This window comes from Bos mutus, chromosome 20, assembly GCF_027580195.1.
Source record: "Bos mutus isolate GX-2022 chromosome 20, NWIPB_WYAK_1.1, whole genome shotgun sequence".
In the NCBI taxonomy this organism is placed as follows: Eukaryota; Metazoa; Chordata; class Mammalia; order Artiodactyla; family Bovidae; genus Bos; species Bos mutus.
The window spans coordinates 4298789-4324617 of record NC_091636.1 but is presented as its reverse complement, the minus strand read 5'-3'; the positions used below and the strand labels follow the sequence as shown (position 1 = coordinate 4324617).

Here is a 25829-nt window from a genome sequence, read left to right as displayed (position 1 = left end):
GGCCCGAGAGGTGGGTGGCCTCGCTTCCCGCTGCACGAGGAGGCCCTCCGAGCCTCCGGCTGGCTTTGTGTGCGGCAGGGGGCCCGCCTGGAGTCCCCGAGGGCCGGCGGAGGCATGCACAGGGTGGGGGACTGCTTTTGCGTTTCAGGCGGGAGGGATCCGCAGCGTGCCCGAGCACGCCCCGCGCGGGTGTTGCCACACTCACCTCCTGAAGTCAAAGGGCATCGTGCCGTCGCCGCCGCCGCCAGGGATGGGAGCGCTGCAGGCCAGGTGGGCCGCGGCGCCGCGTGGGTCCCAGCCCGCTGCCAACGCCGCCTCCGGCCGCCCCGCCCCCGCCGGCCGCCCCCCGCCTCCGACACTCGCCGCTGCCTCCAGCCGCCGGGAAGTGACGCTCCGCTCAGCGCATTGGGCACCGCCCCCGCCCCCGGCCGCCCCTTCCGCCGCACCGTTAAAGGGGCCCGGGGGCTGGGGTAGGGGGCTGGGTGCCGGGACGGAGGGGCGGGCCTTAGCGGGGCGCGCGGTGGGGCTCGAGGCTTGGAGAGGGAGGGAGCACCCAAAGATACAGTTATTCATGCCTTCCCAGCTCTCGCCCCCCACTGTTTTCCATCAGTTCTCTGTGGCCTTGAGCAAATCCCACTGCCTCCGTTATTTTGCATTTGCAAACCAGTTTTCCTGAGTTGAGGCCTCCCTGATAGCTCTGTTGGTAAAGAATCCGCCTGTAATGCAGGAGACCCCGGTTCCATTCCTGGGTCGGGAAGATCCGCTGGAGAAGGGATAGGCTACCCACTCCAGTATTCTTGGGCTTTCCTGGTGGCTCAGCTAGTAACGAATCCGCCTGCAATGCGGGAGACCTGGGTTTGATTCCCTGGATTGGGAAGATCCCCTGGAGAAGGGAAAGGCTACCCACTCCAGTATTCTGACCTGGAGAATTCCATGGACTGTACAGTCCACGGGGTCCCAAAGAGTTGGACACGACTGAGCGACTTTCACTTTCTTGAGTTGTGCAAATTAAATGGCATGGTACAGATTTGGGCTATGCACAGCATCTAACTCTGAGTAAAGGGCCTAATACCGTGACAGAAAGGTGGAGGTCAGGCAGGCCTAGATTTGTAAAGTGGACCCAACCACATCCCTGCTGAGCCTCTCTGGGAAACACGCTGGGCTTCTCTGAGCCCACACCCCTTTCCACATCTGCAGGAAGAAGCTGATGATGCTTACCAGAGGAGGTTTTTCCTGGGGATCCAATGAGAAAGTTGGGAAAGTGCGTAGTGTGATGCCTGGCACCTAGTAAAGGCTTGTCACCTGAAGCTGTTGTGTTTGGCCTGCTAGCTCTACTTCTCTGCTTGCATCTTCAGTACATGGTTCATTTCAGTGGTATTCACTGAGCCTGGCTCTGAGCCCAGTCTATTGTGGATGGCAGACCAAGACCTGTTGTGTGACTTGGCCCAGGGTGGACCTCTCTGAGCCTCAGTTTCCTTCTGTGAAATTCACAGGTAATCAGCATCTCCTTTCAGGATTGCTGAATGAGAGGAGCTGGTAGTTGTAATACAAGACCCAGGTGGAGGAAACTCATTTTGAACTTCCCCTTCTATGACTGGCCCCACCTCCAAGGCTTTGCTAACACAGAAGCCTAAAAAATCCCAAGGGAGGAAGGGGGTGGTGGGGCTCATGTTCAAAAAGCAGGGCCAGCAGGCCATGTCTTGTCTATAAATAGAGGGAAATGGTGGTACCTGTTCCTTTGGGAGGATTCAGAATGCATGGTGCCAGTTCCTGTCTGGTGTAGGGTGTGGGCTGTGAACCACACTCTTCCTCTGGACCCTATACAGTGTTGCCTCTTCTTCCCTTTTCTTTCATTCATTCATTCAGCCAGCAAGGGGCCTGGCACCCTTGGGAGAGAGAAGGAAATCTCAGCTGGAACTTGAGTCCTAGGAGCAGTAGAAACATAAAAGGGGCCTTGAGTAGCCACTGAGCCCAAAAGACTGTTTGCCTGGCCCTCTATAGGAGGGGAGTCACACAATGGTGAACATTTGACAATGAGTCCTCCCCCTCAAAGTCTGGTCCACAGCCTGGTGCTGGTCCACCAGCCAACTGCAAAGGCGCCATGGGGCACATTCTCAGCCCTAGCCCAGACCTATTGAATTAAGTGTGCATTTCACACGGTCTCCAAAAGATTCATTGGCACATTTAATTCCTAGAGACACTGTGATAAAGGACCACGTTTTGGGGGGTTAGGGGACTTCTGCATTTGCTGTTTCTTTTGCCTTGAGCACGTTCATCTCTCTGTGTTGCACCCTGCTGTATTGAACAGAGACTATGCATGCCTCCCAGTAGATTCTCCCTTTCTTCATAACTCTTAGCTGTGGTAACAGAGTCCATGCTCCAGCCAAACTGCGTGGTGTCACATTCTAGTCTGTCTACTTACTAATTTATCTTACTTCTGTACCTCAGTTTCCTCATCTGTAAAATTAGGACAATAATACTACCTCCCGCATAGACGTGTTGTAAGGATAAAATGTGTCAATGAATGTCAAGGATTTAGGAGAGTGCCTGGGACAGAGTAAATGTAAGAGAGGTTTGACTATGGTTGCTATTTTTGCGTGAAGATGGAACTCCCAATTTTTGGCTGGGCATATGGGTGCTCAGAATGAAAGTTACATTTCCTAGCTTCCCTTGCAGCTAGGCGTGGCCATGTGACTAAGTTCTGGCCACTGAGATGTAAAGAGATGTAGCTGCTTCAGGGATTCTCGGTGGACGTTACCCACTGTGTCCCTCTCTCCCTCTGGCTACCCAGAGTGTGGATGCCACCATCCTGCTCCATTCAGTGAAGGTCATGTAGAGCAGAGCAACAAGATAGAGGGAGCCTGGGCCCCTGCCGTTGAATGACACAGTACCTGTCCTCGAACATCTCCCCAAACTTCTAAGCCAAAGAGAAACACACATGTCTGGTTTAAGTTACTGTTATTTTGTATTTTCAGACACTAACACCTGAACCTAATACTAGTACACCTGCCCAGCCTGGTTAATTTCTTGACTTGGTTTAACTACCACATGCAGAATAGGCCAGGACCCCCATTATATGGTCACATGGCACCCATAGGTTTTTAGGGGGAGAAATTGTCACAGTTTGTGATGAGATTATTATTAATTGGCTAGTGTCTACCTCCCTATGTTGACTGGAAGTTCTCCGTGGAGGGTGGATGTCTGTTTGCGCATCACTGTATCCTAGCAACCAACCAGAGCCTGCACATGGTTCGGCAGGTGGTAGGGGACCATAACTGTGTATTGAAGGCTGAATGGCAGTTTCCCAGAGAGGCAGGCCTTCTGTAAGAATTCCCAGAGAGAATAGGGGGAAGGGACACATCAACAAAGATCTCTGTGGGGACTCTTGAGGTCTGTAAGCCAGTTCCAGATGGCCTGTGTGCTCAGAAGACAGTGTAAGACGGGACAAAGGAAATCAGACGTTGTGTTACAGTAAATGAGAAAACCCTGCATCTCTTGACCAAGGGAGTAACTTACTACAAACTGAGTTTTAGGATTGCTAATCTTTCAGGACCCTATCGTAGCCAGCCTCAAGTGGCTGATATTCCCATGCCCTTGTGTAATCACCTCCCACAATGTGACGTGCCAAGCTGGGTAACCAACAGGGCATTGCAGAAATCACCTCATATGACTCTGTAGGCTGGGTAGTAAGGGCATTGAGGCTTCTCCTTAGGCTTTCCTGAATCACTTGTTCTGGAGAAAACCAGCTTCTAGGTCATAAAGATACTCAAGCACGGTTAGAGAGGGATTGGATGGCAAAGAACTGAGGCCTCCTGCCAACAGCCATGTGAGCGAGTCATCCTAGAAGTGGATCCTTAGCCTCTAAGTCTTAAGAGCTGCAGCTCCAGCCCACAGCTTAACTACAGCCAAGGGAGAAGCCCTCATCCAGAGCCACTCATCTAAGTCGCTCCTGGATTCCTCCTGAGTCTTAGAAACTTTGTGAGATAATAAATGTTTAGTGTAAGCCACTAACTCGTGGGTATTCAGTTACACAGTGTAGACAGTCAATAAAGACTCCATCCCCACATCCTTGTTCTACCAGCACCTTCTCCCTGCCTTCTTCTGCCTCATCCCCAACAGGCTTAGTGAAATGGTAAAGCACTGCAATCAGATGACTCTCTAGCTGAGAGACATGGACACACAGTTTAACTAGCTGGTTGTCTGAGTATGCAGTGAAGGATAAAAATACCTTTCCTGTGGCAGGTAACCTCTAAAATCACCATCCCAATAAACCCACCTCCTTGTATCCAAACGCTTTCATAATCTCCGTCCTTACAATGTAGGCTGGACTTGTGATTCACTTTGAATGAACAGAATATGGCAGAAACAGTGGCATGTCGCTCCTAAGACTAAGATACAGAAAATTGTGGCTTCTGCCTTGAACACTGTTTCTCAGATCAACCATTCTGGGCAAGCCAGCAGCCCTGTGGAGAGGTCCTGTGAGAGAGCTCACTAGTGAATCTTCTGGCACCTGACAGCAACCATGTGATTGAACTTGGAGCAGATCCCTCAGCCTCAGTTGAGCCTTGAGATGACCGCAGCCCTGACCCACAACTTGACTGCAACCTCCCAGAAGACCTTGACCCAGAGGCATTCGGCTGAGCTGCATCTGGATCCCATGAAATGAGAAGTTTGTTGTTCTAAGCGACTAAGTTTGGGACAATTTGTTAGGCAGCAACAGGTAACAAATACATGGCCCTAAAAGCTTGCTGTAAAAATGAAGTAACATGTACAGGGCCAGGCATATAGCAGGTGTTAATTAAATGCTTGCTGAATGAATCAATTGATAAACACATGAACATTCTATAATGTAGAAAGTTCCCTGGCTCCAAATGCTCACTGGTCTCTACCCCCTCTTGCCAAACACATCACGGAAAGTTGTTTGAGGCAGGGAAATGCCCAAGTCAGATTTGTTTTTCTGTAATAGGAGCCTGGTTTGTGTTCTAGGGGTGTGGCTGGTTCAACTGTGGCCTGGATGAAGAGCTTAAGAAATAATAGTCCTTTGTCAGCTTGAAGAGGTGTTGAGGGTAACTTGGGCCTCATAACAGGCTTCTGAACAAATTCTCCTTTCTTGCTCTGGAAAGTCTCCTGGCCAGCTAAAAGACTGTCATTCATTCACTCATCCATTTTAAGTTATTCAGTGGACACCTCTCTCGACAGGTCCTCTGGCTGCAGAAAGAAGCACGACACGTCCCTGTGTTTAGGAAGCAAGGAGTAGGTAAGCAGAAGTGTGCTGCTATGATAAAGACTCGAGCTCAGGGGCCCCAACTCCTGTGCAGGTACAGTTTCATGCTAAGTGCTGTGTTAGGGGCAGCACCAGAGGTTCTAGGAGGCTGGTACAGCGTTCCTAATTCTACGCATGGACATAAATTGGTCTCAACACTTTCAGTTCAAGGTGGCTGAGATCATCTCAAATTAACATATCCTGCCTCGGGCCAGAGAGAGAGAAACAAAGAGAAAAAAAAAGAAAGAAAGAAGAAAGATAAGTCCAGACGTAGATTTGGTTTCAGGCACTTCAATAATTGCATTAGGAATCTCTCTCCCCATCCCTAGGCCCACCTTTTAAAATTTTTTTTTTTTTTTTGTGCCGTAAGACATGTGGGATCTGCCTTGGATGTGCAGGGTCTTAACCACTGGACCACCAGGGAAGTCCCATAGGCTTATCTTTTAAATTCTGACTTTGTCTCCAGAGAGGCTTTCCTTTTGTGCTGGCAAAATGCTTGCCTGGAGCTCCAGGCTGTTTTTCCAGCTCTGCAACTCCAGCAGCTGAAGGCAAGCTCTTTCCTGCTGCCTCAGGCAAAGGCTCCTGGGCTGACCCTCAGGGGTTCTCGTTGGTGGCAGACCAGAATAGTGGGCTCAGGAGCAGGGATAGGCCAAGCCTAGACTGAATGCCCACCCTCGAGCCTGGAGTGGAATCAGCCTTATTCAACACACACAGATTCAGATGGAAGAAGTGTGGTTTCCTAAAGAAAGGTCAGGGGTGGGAATTCCCTGGTGGTCCAGTGGTTAGGACTCAGTACTTTCACTGCTGAGATTTAATCCTTTGTCGGGGAACTAAGATCCCAGAGCAAGGCCTTTAAAAAGAAAGAAAGTCAGGGCGGCATTGCCAAAGAAGGAGAGGATGTTGGGAGGAAAAATTGTCCGGTATCTTCTACGGGGAGTTAGGAGAAGCTTCGAGGAAGAAGAAGAATCTGAGCGGAGACCTTGAAGAATAAGTAGATTTTAGGAAGAAAAGCAGATTGAGTGAGTTATCTATTTCTGTGTAACAAATTATCCCAAACTTAAACATCAATTTATTGCCTTGCAGTTTCTGATGGTCAGGAATCCAGGAGCAGCTACCCGGGTGGTTCTAGCTCAGGATCCATGATGAAGCTGCAGTCAAGCTGTTGGCCAAGGCTGCAGTCTCAAGACGACTGGAGCGGGTGGATCCAGGCTCATCCACGGGGCTGTTGGAGGAGAGTTTAGCCCTCCCCACGTGGACCTGTCCTTAACACTGGTCATGACATGGCTTCTCCCTGCCAAGTGAGAGAGTCAACCTTCTATGAAGTCTCTCCAAAGTGCATGCTGTCATTTCCACCTTCTTTTATTCGTAAGTCCAGCCTCCACTCAAAGGGAGGGAATCTCACAAGGGTGTAATACCAGGAGGTGGGGGTCATCTTGGGGGCTGGATACATCCTGGGAAGGACACAAAAGCATGGTGCTGGGAGAGCAGGCGGCAAGGCTGTGGCCGTGGGTTACGTCAAGCTGGAGAGTAAGTGGGTGGGGACTGAGTTGTGAAGGGCTTTGAGAGATGTGTTCAAAGCGTGAACTTTCTTCTACAGACAGTTAGGGGCCCTGAAGTATATAAAGCGGGGTTGCGTCACAATATTTTGATTTAAGGCTTTGTGGGAGCCCAGTATATGTCCTCTCTTTCCCAGCTGTGCTTGGAACAAATGGGACTGCTATCTGCATGGGGGCTTCCTGACAGTGAATCTCTGAATGTGGCATACAGACCCAGGCAGGCACAGGAAGGGCAGGAAAAGGTCAGGCCTCCCTGGGGTGATCTGGGATAAGGCAGAGCAGAACGCGGTTCCCTGTGCGCAGCCTCCTTCCCAAAGAGCTGGACAGTATAGTCACAGACCTCAGGTGACAACTTGCCAATCAGAATTCACCCATCTCCCCACACAGTAGGTGAGGGGACCCCACAATTGTTGAGGGAAACCCCTTCTCGTGAAAATCAAAGGAGAACGCAAGCACGCCCCCCATCAGCCATCTGCCAAGTTTTAGACAGGGCATATCTGGCTGCCTCTGCTGTGGCATTTCACCCATGTTTTTCAAGACCTGAGAAGCTCACCAGGCTGAGGTCCCACTCAACTCGGTGCTCCTTTCTGCCAGCAGCAGTCAGCTCTGCTGGCTTGGTGACTCGGCATCACCTGGGCATCTTCCTCATCTCTTTCTGGCCTGGAGGTCACCTGGACCCTTTCCTCCGCAGTCGGTGGTGTGGTTTGGGGCTTCCCAGCGGCTTCATCCCCCATGGCTCCTCCCTCCATCCCTGCCCCTTGGCTGAACCTGGGGACCTTGGGGAGGCCTTTGTGTGGCCCGGGCATGAGTATGTGTCATGGTGTGTGGGACACCCAGGGAGCAGATGGGGCTGTTCTCCTGGCTGAGGGCGGAGCTGTGTTTCCTCATGGTGGGCTGGTGGCGGGCTGGGTGTTAAGCCAACCTTGACTCTGAGGAGGAAACAGAAAAGGAAACCCTGGAAGGCTCTGGGTGCAACTCCCATGTAACTGAAGTAAATCCCTTCAGTTCTCTGAGCTTCAGCCTCTTCATCTGTAAATCGTGGATCTCCAGTTGTTCACTCATCACTCAAGCTGATAATTTGCTAGAGCACAAGGCCGAAATTCCCCTCACACAGGAGTGTATAGCACCCCCAAAATAGTGGTAAATATAGGGAAGCCCAATAATAATGTGCCTCTGGCAAGGTTCATGTATTCCAAGGTGCCTGCAAATGGAGAAAAATCAGATGAAAATCAGGCTCACTGGAACCCCAAGAGCTGCATGATGAGAGGTGAGGTCAAAGATGGAAGGGAAAGCTTTGAAGTCAGAGGTCAGAATCCCAAGCCTAGTTCAGTTGATACCTGTCTGAGTCACCTTGCTGCTGCTGCTGCTGCTGCTAAGTCGCTTCAGTCATGTCTGATTCTGTGCGACCCCATAGACGGCAGCCCACCAGGCTCCATTGTCCCTGGAGTCACCTTGGGGCTGTCTAATTTCCCACCATGATCTCCGTTTCCTGCTCTGCAAAATGGAGAGAATGCTCACTTCATGGGATAGTTGAGGAGGTGAGTGTTTATCCAGTGGTCATATGTGAACTCCCCCTGCCTTGGATCTGGGTTTAGCTGGATACCAAATCCCATCCGCCCCTCCAGTCTCATGGCTGTATCGGTGAAGTGAAGAGATCTGAAGGACAACCAAGCCCTCTCCTTGCTCTGTGAATTCATTCTATCCTCTCATTTTTCTCCTTCTTTCCAGAGCAAGTACATTTTTAGCAGACCCGAGACGTGGTTTCCTATGTGAGTTAAATTCAAGAAATCCTAAAAAATAAAATAAAATAAATACATAAGTATAAATGAAAGAAATCCTCACTGAGCTCTAGTCAGTGGGTTGTTGTTGTTTTTTTTTTTTTTTTTTTCGGCTGTGCTCCATGGTATCTGGGATCTTAGTTCCCCAACCAGGGATTGAACCCAGACCCCTGTTATGGAAGCATATAGTCTTCACCAGTGGATCACCAGGGAAGCCCAGTGTTTAGGTATTTTGGATGAAGGAGACATTAACTCTAGCTTCCACTCCAGAAGAGTCACCCCACTCATCATTCACACTTAGAGTCATCAAAAGACCACTGCTTTTTCTGCCCTGACTCCATTCAAGTCTATATTGATCAAAGACTCTAATCTGGCCTCAGTCAGGGTTTTCAAAACAGGATTGGTTTTTGTGAGATGTTTTTGTTTTCTCAAATTAATTATTTAAAGAAACAGTGATAATTTAATTTAAAAAGTAACTATTTAAAAAGATATTCAAACAGGAAAGGGGGTTCACAGTGGAAAATGAAGTCTCTCTTGTCCTCCCAGCCCCCAGCAAGGGCACTCACTTCTGAAGGTTTTCTTCAGTGGACTGGGCCTTTTGGTGGCCAGGGGTGACCCCAGCCTTTTTTGGGAAGGCAATGGAAGCCAGCATCTCTCTACTTTGCCAGCCAGGAGCTCTGAGGCCAGGAGAGAGGAGGCAGAGTGGAGCGTCCCATGGAGCCGAGGGTCTATCAGAAGGCCACAGGGAGGGCAGTATCCTGGGCAGGGTGGGGACACTGAGGATGGAATTGAGTCCCTCAGGTGGTCTCTCGGGGAGACTGTGGGGTCTCAGGTTCACCAAGGGAGACCTTTAACCCACTTGCAAGAGACCCACCACCTTATCAGAGAGATCTTCTACAAATATTTGTTGAGTGACTATGACAGGCCTTCTGGCCTTCACCTAGGGTAGGAATTGGGAAATGGGGCTGGAAAGGCCCCAAATCTCACTGTGAGAGCAAGCAGGAGGGAACGCTGACCAAACATCTTCTCACTGTCAAGGACTTTTTTTAGGTTATTTTAAAATTAATTTTTAAATACACAAGTAGTATAGGAATACATTTTTCATGTAAAAAAAAAAGAAAACTACAGATAAGGCTAAATCTTCCTTTGATCTCTAACTCCAGTCTTGGTTTTCTTCTACCTCTCTAGAAGGAATCGCTATTTTCAGTTTGGTGTGAATCTTGCTAACATTTTTCTCTGCATTTTGGCTTGTGTTTGTTTCATACATATTCTTCTGCCACTTCACTTTTGGATTGATAATATACCTGGGAAGTTTCTTTTCAGGCGGATACAGATCTATGCTCAGGGCTTCCATGGGTGGTGTTTCACGTCAGCCCCATTCCAGAAGATCAAGCACGGCTCAGAGAGCCAGGTGACTCACCCCAGCGAGTGAGAAGGGGAGCAGGATTCAGACGTGGATTTGTCTGCGTTTGGATTGTACCTGCCCTTTACCCAATCTGCTTGTGGTTTATGCTCTAAGTTTCCTGGTTTATGATATCATCTATTTTAATGGCAGATTAATCATAATGCAAAAGACAAATCAACTACCTCCATTCCCTGTTAAAATACCTACATGGCCCCCCAGTTCGCAAAGGATTGGGTCTAAGTCCCTCGACTGGGTAAGAATAGATCTTTTGGACAGAGGGCTTCTTGTCATTTCTCCAGCTCCCTGTGGCCAGGCCCCACCTTGTCATCAGTTCTCCATCCAGCGTGTGTTTTCTGACACCTCCAAGCAGTTCGCTCCATTCTGACACTGTCTACCTGGAGATAGCATTTAATCCCACAGGCTAAGTGCCCACTGCCCACTTCAATTCCATTCTCAAGTCCAGGTTGTCACCTGTGCTTCTGAGTGGTCAGCAAGGGGAGGTTCCCATGAGCCCCTCTTGGGTTCAATTAACTTACTAGAGTGGCTCTCGGTTTACCAGTTTATTATAAAGGATATTATAAAGGATACAGATGAGAGTCAGATGAAGTACTTGGGACGAGGTATGTGGAAGGGGCTTCCATGCCTTCTCCAAGGAACCACTCTGCCAGCACCTCCACATGTTCACCAACCTGGAAACTCTCTGAACCTCATCGTTTTGAGTTCTTACAGAGGCTTCATTAATTACATAAGCACTATGGATTAAATCATTGGCCATTTGTAATTGAACTCAATCTCCAGCCCCTCTCGCCTTCCTGGAGCTCAGGGAGACAGCTAAGTTACACCCCTCTAATTACATAGTTGGGTCCCCTATCAAACAGCTTTCATCTTAGAGGCTTTCTAAGCCACCTCATTAACACAAACCCAGGTATGGTTGAAAGGAATTTGCTATGAATATCTAAAGACAACTTTAGGGGCTTCCCTGGCTGTCCAGCTTTCCTGATAGCTCAGTTGGTAAAGAATCCACCTGCAATGTAGAAGACCCCGCTTTGGTTCCTGGATTGGGAGGATCCCTTGGAGAAGGGATAGGCTTCCCACTCCAGTATGCTAGCCTGGAGAATTCCATTGCATTGTATATTCCATGGGGTCCCAAAGAATCAGACACGACTGAGCGATTTTCACTTGCAGTTTCTTTTCACTGGCTGTCCACCGGTTAAGACCTCCCCTTCCAATGCAGGCTTCGATCCCAGATCAGGAGCTAGTGCCTCACAACAAAAAAACCAAAGCCTAAAACAGAAGCAGTATTGTAACAAATTCAACAAAGACTTTAAAAAAATCAAAAATTAATTAAAATTAATTTTTTAAAATTCTTATTAAAAAAAATTAAAAGACAACTTTAATCACTGAGGAAATTCCTAGGGTTTTAGAAGCCCTGCACCAGAAACTGGACAATGACCAAATATATATTTCTTATTATAAATCACAGTATCACATTCCAGAAAAAACAAGGTACTTAGGGTTCTCTTCAGGCCCGTTGTTTCTCTCCTCCTCATCCCTGCCCATGCAGTCTGCTCTGCGTGTGGCAGACCAGCTCCCCATCTTAGCCCCTCTGTGCCTGGTTCACTGTAACTCGTCCTGTGCACCTTGGTACAGGGGTCATCCCCTCCTGGGCGCCTCTCCTGTCGCCCATAGGCTAAGCTAGCTGTTTCTCCTGTGTGCCCTCAATGTCTTGTACTTATTGTTATCAAAGCATTTCCCCTCCTATTTAATTGCCACTATATTTGCCTTCCTCTTCTTAAGGGTGATGACATAAAATTCATATTTTATGGCAAGGTAAGAAAAATGTAAACATAAAATTTTTCTTTGCCTGTTTGGGCCCATTCCCTCCCTGTTAGTAAGTATTGTACAGCTGTGTTAACTAGACGTCCTTTGGAGATAACAGTCCTTTTCAGGCTCAGCTTGGGACCAAGATGATCCATGACGCAATACTCTTTGTATGCGTAGATTTGGATTGTGTAAACCATCAGTAATGAGTCATTGACATATAACCTTTGTCTCAAAAATTTATATTACCGTGTTTTGACCTCTAATGGGCAGAGCAGTCCTTAGAGCGTTCTGAAAGACTATCTCCCAGATTATAATTGGCTCCAATAAAATATTCAGTTCCTTTCTTAGACTGAATATTAACTTTTTCATTGACAGGGGTTAGGTCCTTGAAGTGAGGGTCACTGTCTCACTCACCTGCACCTCCAGGTCCCAAACAGTGTTTGTGGAGTACACGAATGCCTCAAGAGAGTGAACAGAATCTTGAGGCAATCTTCAGAATCTTCACACATCCTAAGTGAACAGAATCTTCGTGTTGAGATTTCACTGATGTGAGAGGAGATACACAAGATAATAGTGCTGGGAAGAGAAACCCATAATCTCTTGAAGTAAATTTGCCCAAACGCAATCATACTATACAATTGTGTGGCGACTGTATGGGACCATATTTTCTCAAGCCATCTCCTAGCTCAAATGTTTCTCTTAGCTCTGTGATGTTACTCTTATTCTTCTCTTTCATCTGGTCTTTCATGCTCTTGAAAAGGGATCCATGCCCTGATTTCAGGGGATCTGAAATCAATCCCACCAAGGCTTCATCTCCTTAGTGATGTCCCTTGTTTCCAAAGGGCATCAGAGCCCTCTGCCCACTCTTGAAACCTCTGCCCACTCTTGAAACTGGCAGGGGTTTCCTGAGAAGAGGGACGGGGGAGTTCGCTTTGGGAGGAATGGTTCCCCTCCTCAAGATAACAGTTAAAATTCATTATCTCTTTGCCTCAAAATCCCAAAGTCATCTGTTACTACTAAAATTAGGGAAAGCCCAAAGCTTTCACCCATTTTTCTCTCATTTCCCTTTTCTCTGAGAAAATCCGAGGTAAAAGCTCTCTTCATTTTTTTTTTCCTTAGTATGGTCTAGTGCTCTTTTCAGTATGAAAGGGTGAAAGAATATTTTAAAAATAGAGAAAAAGAGAAAGTAAAAGAGTACCAGTCCTGAGATACCATCACATTGAGAGTTCTTTCCATCTTTTTTTTTCTATGTAATTTGCTGTTGTTCAGTCAGGTTTTAAAAAATGTATGTAATATAGATACACCCAAAGTATATATAATGCAGATGTATAACTTAAAGAATTACAGAGTGAAGACTCATGTATCCATCACCCGTTTTAAGAAATAGAACTTCACCAATAGCTTAAAGCAAGCCCCCACGTGCCCCCGTCTCCCAGCCCACTCAGAGGGAGCCGCCATTTTGAATTTTGTGTCAGTCCTTTGCTCGTCTTTAGTTTTACTGTATTTGTGCTGTGTAAACATACAGTGTAAAGCTTTTTGCCTTGATATAATTGAAGTGCGTTGTTTTCCAGCTTGCTTCTTTCATTTATGATCTTTGCGAGATTCAGCCGCACTGATGTGGGCAAGTGTGAACTACTCATTCGCAGCCCTTCGTGGTGGCGCATTGCACGTGTATGTCGCAGTCCCGTTTATTTATCCATTCTCCTGCGGCTGGACATGTGGATAGCTTCCAGGATTTTTTTTCTTTTAAACATTTTATTAAATGGAATGATTAAAGATATATTTTGTTGTGATAAAATATATATTAACATAAAATTTACCATTTTTAACCACTTTTAAGTGTATAGTTCAATGGCATTAAGCGATTCACATGGTTATGCAAACATCACTACCATCCATCTGAAGAACTTTTTTCATCTTCCCAAGGTGAAATCTGTAACAGTTAAACGGTAACTCTCCATTCTCTGCTCTCCACGTCTCACAGCCACCATTTTACTTTCCCTCTCTATCAGGTTTTACTGCTCTAAATATCTCATGTAAGTACAATCATAAAGTCTTTGTCTTTTTGTGTCAGGCTTATTTCACTTAGAATAATGTCCTAAAGATTCACTCACATTGGACCAGGTGTCGGAACTTCCTTTTTTTTTAAGGCTGAATAATATTCCATTGTGTGTATATACCACATTTTGTTTATCCATTCATTTGTTGATGGACACTTGGGTTGTTTTGACCTTTGGATCCTGAGAACAATGCGTTTATGAACACAGGTGTACAAATATCTGTTGGAGGCCCTGCTTTCAGTTCTTTTGGGTGTATATCCAGATGTGGAATTGCTGGATCATGTGTTAATTCTACTTTTCATTTTTGAGGAAATGCTACACTGTTCCCCACAGTGGCTGCACCGTGGTACATTCCTACCAGCAGCTCATAAGGATGACAGTTTCTCCACATGCTTATCAACACTCGTTCTTTCTTTCTTTTCTTCTTTTAGTAATAGCCATTCTAATGTGCATATAAAGTGATTTCAGAATTTTTGACAAACAAAACAGCCATGACCACGCTAGTACATATACCCTGGTACATATTTGCAAGAGTTTTTCTAGTTATACAGTTGATAATTGAATTATTGGATAGTAAACTATATGCAGGGCAGGAAGCAACAGTTAGAACTGCACATGGAACAACAGACTGGTTCCAAATAGGAAAAGGAGTACGTCAAGGCTGTATATTGGCACCCTGTTTATTTAACTTCTATGCAGAGTACATCATGAGAAACTCTGGGCTGGAAGAAGCACAAGCTGGAATCAAGATTGGCGGGAGAAATATCAATAATCTCAGATATGCAGATGACACCACCCTTATGGCAGAAAGTGAAGAGGAACTAAAAAGCCTCTTGAGGAAAGCGAAAGAGGAGAGTGAAAAACCTGGCTTAAAGCTCAACATTCAGAAAATGAAGATCGTGGCATCCGGTCCCATCACTTCATGGGAAATAGATGGGGAAACAGTGTCAGACTTTATTTTTTTGGTCTCCAAAACCACTGCAGATGGTGATTGCAGCCATGAAATTAAAAGATGCGTACTCCTTGGAAGGAAAGTTATGACCAATCTCAGTAGCATATTCAAAAGCAGAGACATTACTTTGCCAACAAAGGTCTGTCTAGTCAAGGCTATGGTTTTTCCTGTGGTCATGTATGGATGTGAGAGTTGGACTGTGAAGAAAGCTGAGTGCCGAAGAACTGATGCTTTTGAAATGTGGTATTGGAGAAGACTCTTGAGAGTCCCTTGGACTACAAGGAGATCCAACCAGTCCATCCTAAAGGAGATCAGTCCTGGGTGTTCATTGGAAGGACTGATGCTGAAGCTGAAACTCCAATCCTTTGGCCACCTCATGCGAAGAGTTGACTCATTGGAAAAGACCCTGATGCTGGGAGGGATTGGGGGCAGGAGGAGAAGGGGACGACAGAGGATGAGATGGCTGGATGGCATCACCGACTCGATGGACTGAGTCTGGATGAACTCCGGGAGTTGGTGATGGACAGGGAGGCCTGGCATGCTGTGATTCATGGGGTCGCAAAGAGTCAGACACAACTGAGTGACTGAACTGAACTGAACTGAACTGAAGATATATGTATGTGTATTATTTTCCATTGTGGCAGGGTCAATATATTCATCATCGAGAACAGATGATTGTTCTCGTTTCATCACACTATTGTGAAACTTACCATTTTTGCCAGTTTGGTGGGTGTGAAATAATATTTCAATGTGGTTTTATTTTACATTTTCATGAGTAATAACAATATTAAGTATCTTGCCATGGGTTTCTTGGTCATATTTATTTCCTCTTATGTAAAATATCTAAGTCTTTTGTCCATTTTCCTATTAAATTGTTTGCCTTAGTTTTACGAATTGGAAGACTTTATCTCTTTTAGATACTAAATATTTATTGAGTATACAGTACAAATGTCTTTTCCAAATTTATGGCTTGTCATCTCATCTCTTTTGATGTCTTTTGATGGAAAGGAAATTATTTTAATTTAGCTAAATGTTTTTCTTTCAAATCTTTTTCTTTATGATTGTACTTTCTGTCTTTTGTTGATTCAGAATCTGTCTCTACCTGAGATCATAAAGATATTCTATATTTTCTTCTAAGTCTTTTGCCCCCAGCTATATTGAGACATAACTGACAAGTAACATTGTGTAAGTTTAAGGTCTACAACATGATGATTTACTGTATGTATCACATATTGTGAAATGATCACCACAATAAGGTTAGTTAATGTATCCGTCATCTCACATAGTTACTATCTGTGTGTGTGTGTGATGAGAATATTTAGGATCTACTCTCAGCACATTTCAAGGACAAAATACAGTATCGTAAACACAGTTACCATGTTGTACATTAGATCCTCAGCATTTATTCATCTGTAACTGGAAGTTCATATCCTTTGACCAACATTGCCCCATCCACCCCCCCAGCTCTGCCGCCAGATACCACACATACATGATATCACATAGCATTTGTCCTCCTCTGTCTGGCTTACTTCCCTTAGCATAATGCCCCCAAAGGTCATCCATGTCACAAATGGCAGGATTTCCTTATTTTTCATGGCTGAATAATTCTTTTAAGAATTTTAAGGTTTTTCTTTCACATTTAAGGCCTTGGGCCACCTGGAGTTGATCTTTTATGTGCTAAGGGTATTGTTTTCCCCATCTGGATAGCCAAATTTCCCAGATTTATCTGTGGAATCAATGTTTATTTCCTCTCTGGGCTTTAGGGCATCTGCCATCCAAATTTTCTAAAAAGTAAATAAATAAAATTAAAAAGCAATAATTAACAAAATCAGGCTTTCTAATATGTGTGGATCCCTTTTAGGGGCCCCTCATTTTGTCCCATTAATCTTTTGCCAATCACTGTACCAACTTCACGCAGTTGAACTTGTGGTTGCTTTACTAATTTGATATCTGGGAGGCTAAGTCCCTGCCCAGAAATCTGCTTGGGATTGTCTTAGCCTCTCTGGGCCCTTTGCTCTTCTGTATATTTTGAAGGTACAGCATGCCAAGTTATACGAAAAACTGAGCTGGGTTTTTGCCTGAAATAGTGTTAGGATATTTTGAGGAAAACTGCCTTCCTATCCACCAACATAGCATGTGTCTCCATTTAGGTTTTCTTTAAGGTCATTTAATGAAATTTTATGCTGCTGCTGCTGCTGCTGCGTCGCTTCAGTCGTGTCCGAATCTGTGCGACCCCATAGATGGCAGCCCACCAGGCTCCCCCATCCCTGGGATTCTCTTGGCAAGAACACTGGAGTGGGTTGCCATTTCCTTCTCCAATGCATGAAAGTGAAAAAATAAAGTGAAGTCGCTCAGTTGTGTCTGACTCCTAGCGACCCCATGGACTGCAGCCCACCAGGCCCCTCTGTCCATGGGATTTTCCAGGCATGAGTACTGGAGTGGGGTGCCATTGCCTTCTCCGATGAAATTTTATAACTTTCTTTAAAAGGCTTTCACAGCTTATCCTAGGTACCTTATATTTTTTATTGCTTTTGTGAATAGTATTTTGTGTTCATGGACTTATAAAATGTACTTGTAGTCACACTGCATATAATGTGCTTTTCCCACTTATATCATATTGCACAATTTTTTCTAAGGGTTGCTGACTATTCGTAGGGAAGAGTGACTACCCCACTGTTACCGAACATGCCAGACTTCTGCTTTTATTTTTGCTCTGGTCTCAATAGATGGTTTACTGTCCTCTATACACTTGGGAGGTGTGAGGTCTGACGACCTTGAATCACGGTCCTTGTCCTCTCTCACCTTAGACAACATCCTCAACCTCTCTGTTCCTGTGTTCCTCATCTCTAAGAGTGAGATCACAGATGATACCTGCTCCATGGGCTAATCATGATGATTATATGAGAAAGAAAGAAAGTGAAGTCGCTCAGTCATGTCCAACTCTTTGCGATCCCATAGACTGTGGCCTACCAGGCTCCTCCGTCCGTGGGATTTTCCAGGCAAGAGTACTGGAGTGGGTTGCCATTTCCTTTTCCAGGAGATCTTCCCAACCCTGGGATTGAATTCGGGTCTCCCACATTGTAGGGAGACGCTTCACGGTCTGAGCCGCCAGGTGAGCGTATGGAGTAAAATGACTGTGGTAGAACCTGGCATACAGTAAGAGTTCAGTGAAAATTAGATATGATTATTTCTCAGTAAAATATTTGTTTTCCTTCATTTTTTGCCAGGTTTTGACTGTTCTAGCTAAAAATCAGTGTTTGAAAAATTGGGGAAGAAAAAAGTCAGGTGTCCCCTGACTTCACCTTGCCCCCCTCTCAGGATCTCCCTCCTTCTGCTCCTCTTGTCCCCCCGTCCAGGGTTAAATCCAGGAGACCAGTGCTGCAAGGAGGCTCTCAGACCCTCTAGTTGACAGGAGTGGAGAAAGAGGACACCTCCTCCCAAGGGAATGCCAATTCCAGGCCAGCTCTCGAATCTGTTCCTCCTCTTCATTCTCCAGCCACTGCCTGAGTTCGGGTCTCACAGCTGCTCCGCTACCTCTTGCCTCTCCCCGTCTTGTCACACTGAGCAAGACGTCCCCCGCCACAGCTCCAGCACCGAGTATGACCACCACATGCTGAGAGTCATCATCGCTCCCCCAGTGCCCTCAGGATGAAGCCCAAGTCCATTAGTTACTTTTCAAGGCCCTACATGATCTGACCTCCACCTAACTGCTAATGCTGACCAAACTCCTATTTCTCCGTACCTGACAGATGTCAGTGATCTGTGCTACAAAACTGCTGGGTAGGAATCCTTCTTCCATTTTGTACGTGAGAGCACTGAGGCTCAGAGAGGTAAAAATGACCTCATCAGAGACCCCGCAATTAGGCAGCACAGACACAAAAATTTGAATCCAAGTCTCTGGCTCCCAGACAGCTTTTTTCCCTGAGTGAGTGGCAAAGCCTCAGCTTATCCAGTATAACCTGCAAATAACCCTGGGAGGGTTGATTTTTGCTCACTCACAGCGTTTCTGCAGAAGTGAGTAAAAGGGTCTGAAATGGGTCAAGGAGAGGGAAAAGGTCAAAAGATCATCCTGAAGAAAAAGAGAAAGTGTGCCCTCTCGGCACTTTTTTTTCTCAAGCTGAACCCTGGAGTTGGTGGTGGGGTGGGGAGTCGGCTAAGCCTGGGGCAGGGAGCGGTGATGTGGCTCGTGGGAGAGGCAGGGCGGGGACAGTGAGTGAAGTAAGGACTGAGAATGACGTAGGGGGTGATGGAGGAAGTGATTATGACCAGGAAATAAGCTTTTTGAAACCACCCTAGGAAGATCGTCAAAATATTCCTGGCATCAAATGGCATTTAAAAAATAGTAATAGTTACATTTTTAACACGTGCCACTCATTTGCCTGGCCACTCAATCCTTTCAGTGACTCTGAAAAGCGGTCATTCCTCTTACCTTTTTACAGAGTAGGAACTGAAGCTCAGACAGCTGAGAGAACCTGCTCAAGGTCTCTCAGCAAGAAAGTGAAAAAACCCAGAATACCCTACAGATCTGCCTGGTGCCCCAGCCCTCCACTGTGCCATCCTGCAGTCAAATAGATTCCCCAAAATGTGGCCAAGTACTCTGGGGGCCACAGAGATCATACATGTTTTGCTAGATGTAAAGGTTCCAGCAATACCAAAGAATGTCAGAGGAAGACGGTCGTAATCCTGCCATTGGGTGGATGCGGTATTAAGACTTCCTGCGTGTCTGGGCAGCCAGATCTGTGCAATTCCAGCCTGAACGTTCCCAGGTCCACTTCCAGAGCCTGCAGAGGCCTGTGTCTGGTCCTACCTGACAAGGGTAGGCCTAGTGCAGAGGAGTGACCAAGGATCTGCTTTCGAGTGTGGGGAGTGAGCCGAGCAAATGTGAGCTAGGCTGTCCTCCCACGACTGCCCAGAGGCTGGATCTGGGATGGGAAGGGAAGGGGCAGGGGCAAGCAATGGTCAGAAGCCTCTTTCTGCTCTCTTTATCTGAACTCTGTAATGATAAGGGCAGGTCTAGATGGCAGTATAATTATTTTTTTAAAAACATAAAATTAGTGTAGAGAAGGGCTTCCCTGGTGGCCCAGACAGTAAAGAATTCGCCTGCAAAGCAGGAGACCCGGGTTTGATCCCTGAGTCAGGAAGATCTCCTGGAGGAGGAAATGGCAACCCGCTCCAGTGTTCTTGCCTGGAGAATCCCACGGACAGAAGAGCCTGGCAGGCTACAGTCCTTGGGGTCACAAAGAGTCGGACATGACTGAGCAGCCAACACTTTCACTTTCAGAGAAGAACTTAATTGTTCAGAAGAGTGGAAAATGGCATGCCAAGCCTCTACAGAAGAGACCACTCTAAACAGTTTCAAGTGGGACCCCGGGACGCCAAAGGGCAGCAGGTCCCAGCCTGACCAGCAGCCTACTGTTTGCGGTGTCAAGCGCTCAGGGTGCTGAGCTTTGGTCTTGCCAAGCAGGAAATGCCAGGAAGAGCAAGAAGAAGGGAAAGGAAGCCAAGGTGCTTGGAGAAGGAGGCTGAGTGGAAAGTTGGGGGTGAGGTGGAGAGAGGGGCTTTGGGAAAAGAGCAGGGTACTTATATGGAGTTTCCAGAAGCCTCCACAAGCCCTACATCCTGTAACCCCCTTCTCTATCTCTATGGGAAACCAGAAGTAAAATCTATTATTGAAACTTCCATTTCTGGCAATACAGTGGGCCAGACTGTGCATATTCTTTATTCATATATTTCATGATAAAGAAAGTGAAAAAACAGGGACTTCCCTGGCGGTCCAGTGGCTAAGACTCCGCACTCCCAGTGCAAGGGGCGCAGGTTCGATCCCTGGCCAGGGAACTAAGATCCCATATGCTGTGCAGTGTGGCCAAAAAAAGAAAGTAAAGAAAATCAAAAGCAAAATGTACACCCTTGGTAACAGTTCAGGATTGGGTTTGTGGAGGGAGGTAGTCAGGCTATGCTGAGTCTAGCCTCAGTTCAAGAGCAGGGCAGCTGCAGGGTTGGTTCCCACTGGGTAACAAGTCTGTGCAATTTCCTCCCTTTCTTCCTCTTTCTCTCTGGCCATTTCCTCCTCTCCTTTCACTGTATCTATCTCTACCTATCAATTTATCGTCTATTTATCATTTACTTACTTTTCCCACACAAAGTGGATTATATTCTGCTGCAAACTACTTTTTAAAAATTCAGTACCATCTCGTGGACAGCTATGCCAGCCCATGATCGTCTTATACAAAGGCTGTCAGTTTTAGGAGCAACATTCTCTAAGGTTAGAGAGGTCTCATGTCTTCCAGAGCTTGTCTGGAAGAGATATCATATCCTCCACCAGCTTCTGCTGCTGGCGGGCCTGCCATTCACCCATTCTATTTTCTCAGATGCCTTTATTGGCTTCTCACCGTAGCCAAGCTTCCAGAGCCCCCATCTCTCTGGGCTCACAGGTGAAGAAGGCCCTTTCACATTCTCACCCTCCCTCCTGTCTCACTCAGCTTCCCTGACCGGCCCCTGCTCTTCAGATCGGCCTGCACCTCTTGGCCTGAGCACTTGTGCTGTACTGAGCTTGGGACAGCTCGCCCCCAACATCAGCAGCTCCTTCTTCACCTTCCTGGGGTCTGTGCCCCAGCGTCGCGTTCACACTGAAGTCCTCACTGTCTGCCCCAGGCGCCCTCCACTCTCCTTCCCTGCTTTATTTCCACCCCTAGATGACACGTCATGCCTTTTGCTTATTTCTTTACTGGCTGTCTCCCCCTCTTCCTCCCACTAGAATGCCAGCTCCATGAGTGCGTTTTTAATCTCTATTATTTTAATCACTATTACGTGCTGCTTTTTAGTCTCTATTATTCCCAGGTGGCGTTAGTGGTAAAGAACCTATCTCCCAATGCCGGAGACATAAGAGACGCAGGTTCAACCTCTGGGTGGGGAAGATCCCCTGGAGGAGGGCATGGCAACCCACTCCAGTATTCTTGCCTGGAGAATCCCATGGGCAGAAGAGCCTGGCGGGCTACTGTCCGTAGGTCGCAAAGTATCAGACACGACTGAAACCACCCGGCGCACACGCATTCCCAGAACAAGGCCAGTCGTGGCGTGTGTGCGAGCTAAGTTGCTGCAGTCATGTCTGACTCTGTGTGATCCTCCTCCATGGGGACCTTTCTGACCCAGGGATCAAACCCACATCTCTTACATTAACCTACATTGGCAGGCAGGTTCTTTACCACTAGTACCACCTGAGAAACCTGGTTAATCAGAGATGCTCACTAAATATTGGTTGAATTGAATCCAATATGGAAGTTGATTTCGGTGGGTGTGCTGCATCCTTGCTTGCTGAAGAGGGAAGAAGCACTTTCTTTAACCCAGCTCTGAAGACCCTTCATGAATTTGCCTTCCGACCACTCGTGTCTTCACTGGCCTTTTGCTACGTGGACTTATCCTCCAGATGCCATGGTACACCCTGGTTGGCATCCAGCCCCCCAGAGCTGGATGTCCTGCATCTCTACCCTACCCTGGATAGCTTTTACTGGCCTCCAGGCACAGCTGTAAATGCTCACTCCTGCAGGGGGTATTTTCTCCCCTGGCCAGGTGATAGGACCCCTGGGCTCCTGCAATCTCCTGAGCTCCCCTCTCTGGTTCCTATCTGTCACCCTTCTCCCAGAGGCCTGCATCTTCCTCTGCCTCCCTAGGGGCTCCCGACCCAAGTGCCTGGCACACCGAAGGGGTCGTACATGGGTACCGGGAGAGAGGGTGAAAGGCAGAGTGAAGTGGCAATTACAGGGGATGGGAGGGTGAGCAGGGGGGGACTCACCTCTGGCACCATTGGGTTGAAGGCTGCTCTAGCCCTGATCCAATCACGAAAGAAAGTCTCCACTCATGAAAGGATTGAGAAACAGATGAGCAATCAAATGCCTGAGCACGGAGTAATGATGATTAAGGAATGCTGGGAAAAGGCATCATTACATGGCTCCAAAAGCATTCGAAAGCTCTTCAGGAGAGTTCAGGAGAGTGGTTTGGGCAGGCGGGGCCGGACTCTTATCAGAAGATGCCAGACCCCTCATTCCTGCCCCGCTAGGTCACTGTGAGCTGAGAGCAAGGCTCCGTGTCATTGTTTGCACTTCGCCTTACCTCACCCTCTTTTGAAAGGCGATGATGGGCAGGTCTGCAGAAGGTCCCTGTGGGTAGGTTTTAGTATTAGTATTAGTACTGGCCACCCCTAACTGGCAAGTGGGATCTTATTTTCCCTGACCATGGATCAAGCCAGTGTCGCCTGCATTGGAAGCGCAGAGTCTTAACCACTGGACTGCCAGAGAAGTCCTGTGGGTAGGTTTCTAAAGCGGGAGAATGTCATCTGTAAAATGGGATAACAATCACGAGGCAAGATTTGTCTTGTGAAGCAGTTAAAGAGTTGAGATGAGATCCTGCTGGCGCGATGTGGGGTACTGGGCTTGGCATATATGAATAGTAAACCCTCAACAAACACGGGAGGGCATGGTTAGAGTGTATTTTTCCTCCAGAACGGCAGCCCCCTGAAGTGGGGATAGGACGTCTGCCTCTGCAGTGTTCCCAGAGCACCTTGCACACAGTGGGCACTCAGCACACAGATGTCAAAGGCGGGTTACCTAACCGCCTTCCGGCAACAGGGCCAGCTCTGGGCCCCCGCGCTCGTTCCCACCGCTCTCGGTGCTGCAATCTGCCATTTCCCCAGCTGCTCTGCGCAGCTCTGACAACGCAGTGATTGCCTGGGGCACATGACTCGCAGGGTACTTTTCTAACTGCTCCCAGGGGCCGAGGAATCCCCAGGGCCTGGCTCATCGGGACAAGCCGATGACTGGGACCCAGCGTGGTCTGCCTTCTCGGTCAGCAGGCTGATCTGGAGGTTCTGTGTGGGGAAGCAATGAGCGCAGGCCCCCTGAAGCAGGAAGTGTCCCTCACCACGGCCCCTCTCGGAAGCTTACTTCCCTCCCTCCTCTGACCCCGAGCCTGCCTTCACCCTGGAAGATGATTGGGCTCTCTGTTGGAGTCTTAGCTAACCTCTGAAGGTCAAGTTCGTGGACCATTTGTCAATACTAATGGCCAACTTTAATGGAGCACTTACTCTGTGCCAAGTCCTACACTAAATAAAAAGATTTTATTTCATTTCCTCTAAAGAGACACCCAACTGTTCTCCAAACATTCTGTCCTTTGATGCATCTGGGCCTTGGCACAGGCTGTTCCTCGGTTTGAAAGGCACTTCCTCATTTTATCTGCCTGGTGAATACTCACTCTTCAGCACCCAGCACTCTCTGTCTCTTCCTGCTGGAAGCTTTCTTAGCTTGCCCGAGACAATAAAGTCCCAGCCTCCCGTGGGTCGCCACAGTCATCATCTGGGTGTGTGTGTCTCTCTCCCCCTGAGGTGTGGCTCCCCAGATGCTACGGGCTGCCACGTTCGCCTCCTTATCCTCCGTGTCCACCTCCGCATCCAACTGGGGCACTGGAAATGTTGGTCCCTCCTTTTTCAATTCCTTGGCTCATCATCTCTGTCCTTTGTATGCCCCTCATCACTTTGTCTTTATTCCAAGTACAATGCTTATTACATGATGCTGCTGCTGCTGTTAAGTTGCTTCAGTCGTGTCCGACTCTTAGCAACCCCATGGACTGCAGCCCTCCAGGCTCCCCCATCCCTGGGATTCTCCAGGCAAGAATACTGGAGTGGGTTGCCATTTCCTAGGTATTTATAAATGTAAGTTGAATGACATAAATGATACTATGATCTTGTTTCAGGGTACCAGATAGGAAGTGTTGAATTATTTTGCTGTAGACTGCTTGGTTACCTTTAGCAAGAAATCATCAGAATAGATAGGGAAAGAGGAAGTCAGAAGAAGGAAGAGAATGGGAGAAAGTACTGAACTAGCATTTTCTGAGCACCTAAAGGTGCCAGGGATGTGTTTCATTAACTCTCCACTGTAATCCAGTGAAGTGAGTATTACAATCTCCTTTGTATAGACAAAAAAACGAGGGCACAGAGGGGTGAAGTGATCTGCCTAAGGTCACACAGCTGGCAAGTGGCAGAGCTGGGATTTGAGCCCATCTGCCTGCCTAGTTCCACCAGCTGGATGGAGAAGTTTGGGTGGTCCTCAAGTATGAGAGGGTGGGGGAAAGTGAGAAGGGCCTGCAGGACTCTGGCGGAGAAGGAATGGGATACGTCTGTCCTGTGGGTCAGACCCAGACTCCTGAGTATGCATCGTCCTTGCCTGAATTTCCCAGAACAGACATTTGCTGGCCTGTGGACCCACCCAGACTCCTCCAATACATTTAACCGCTTTCCCTTGAGACAGTTCTTTATTAAAAAAAAATTGAAGTACAGTTGATTTACAATGTTGTGTTAATTTCTGCTGCAGCAAAGTGACTCAGGTATACACACATATACATTCTTTTTCATATTCTTTTCCATTCTGGTTTATCCCAGGACATTAATGAGCATTCTCTGTGCTATACGGTAGGACTTTGTTGTCCATCCATTCTATATGCGATAGTTTGCATCTGCCAATCCCCAACTCCCAGTCCATCCCTCCGTCTCCCCTAACACTTCAGTTCAGTTCAGTTCAGTTCAGTCGCTCCGTCGTGTCCGACTCTTTGTGACCCCATGGACTGCAGCACGCCAGGCCTCCCTGTCCATCACCAACTCCCAGAGTTTACTCAAACTCATGTCCATCGAGTCGGTGATGCCATCCAACTGTCTCATCCTCTGTCATCCCCTTCTCCTCCCGCCTTCAATCTTTCCCAGCATCAGGGTCTTTTCCAAGGAGTCAGTTCTTCGTATCAGGTGGTCAAAGTATTGGAGTTTCAGCTTCAGCATCAGTCCTTCCAGTGAACACCCAGGACTGATCTACTTTAGGGTGGACTGGTTGGATCTCCTTGCAGTCCCCTGGCAACCACAAGTCTGCTCTCAGTGTCTGTGAGTTGAGACAGCTCCTCTTCACAAGTAGCTTCTTTTTTTTTCTAACATCAGTCCTGTCCTAAACACTTCCCTC

At 47.3% G+C, this 25829-nt stretch overlaps 1 protein-coding gene and 1 long non-coding RNA gene across 2 annotated transcripts in view; both read right to left on the bottom strand.

The window, feature by feature from the left end:
• Positions 1-588, bottom strand: part of ERGIC1 (endoplasmic reticulum-golgi intermediate compartment 1) — a 112856-nt gene extending 112268 nt beyond the window's left edge. The window contains exon 1 of the mRNA XM_070357427.1: positions 206-588. Within this exon, the coding sequence (XP_070213528.1) occupies positions 206-573 (368 nt within the window). The 5' untranslated portion in view covers positions 574-588. The remainder of the gene's footprint in view (positions 1-205) is intronic.
• A 9289-nt stretch (positions 589-9877) lies between these two features.
• On the bottom strand, positions 9878-22690 carry LOC138984224 (uncharacterized). Its single transcript, XR_011461491.1, has 3 exons — positions 22628-22690; positions 12241-12402; positions 9878-11286 (listed from the first exon to the last, which is right to left on the bottom strand). It is a non-coding gene; the product is annotated as an uncharacterized lncRNA (long non-coding RNA).
• Positions 22691-25829: the final 3139 nt, after the last annotated feature.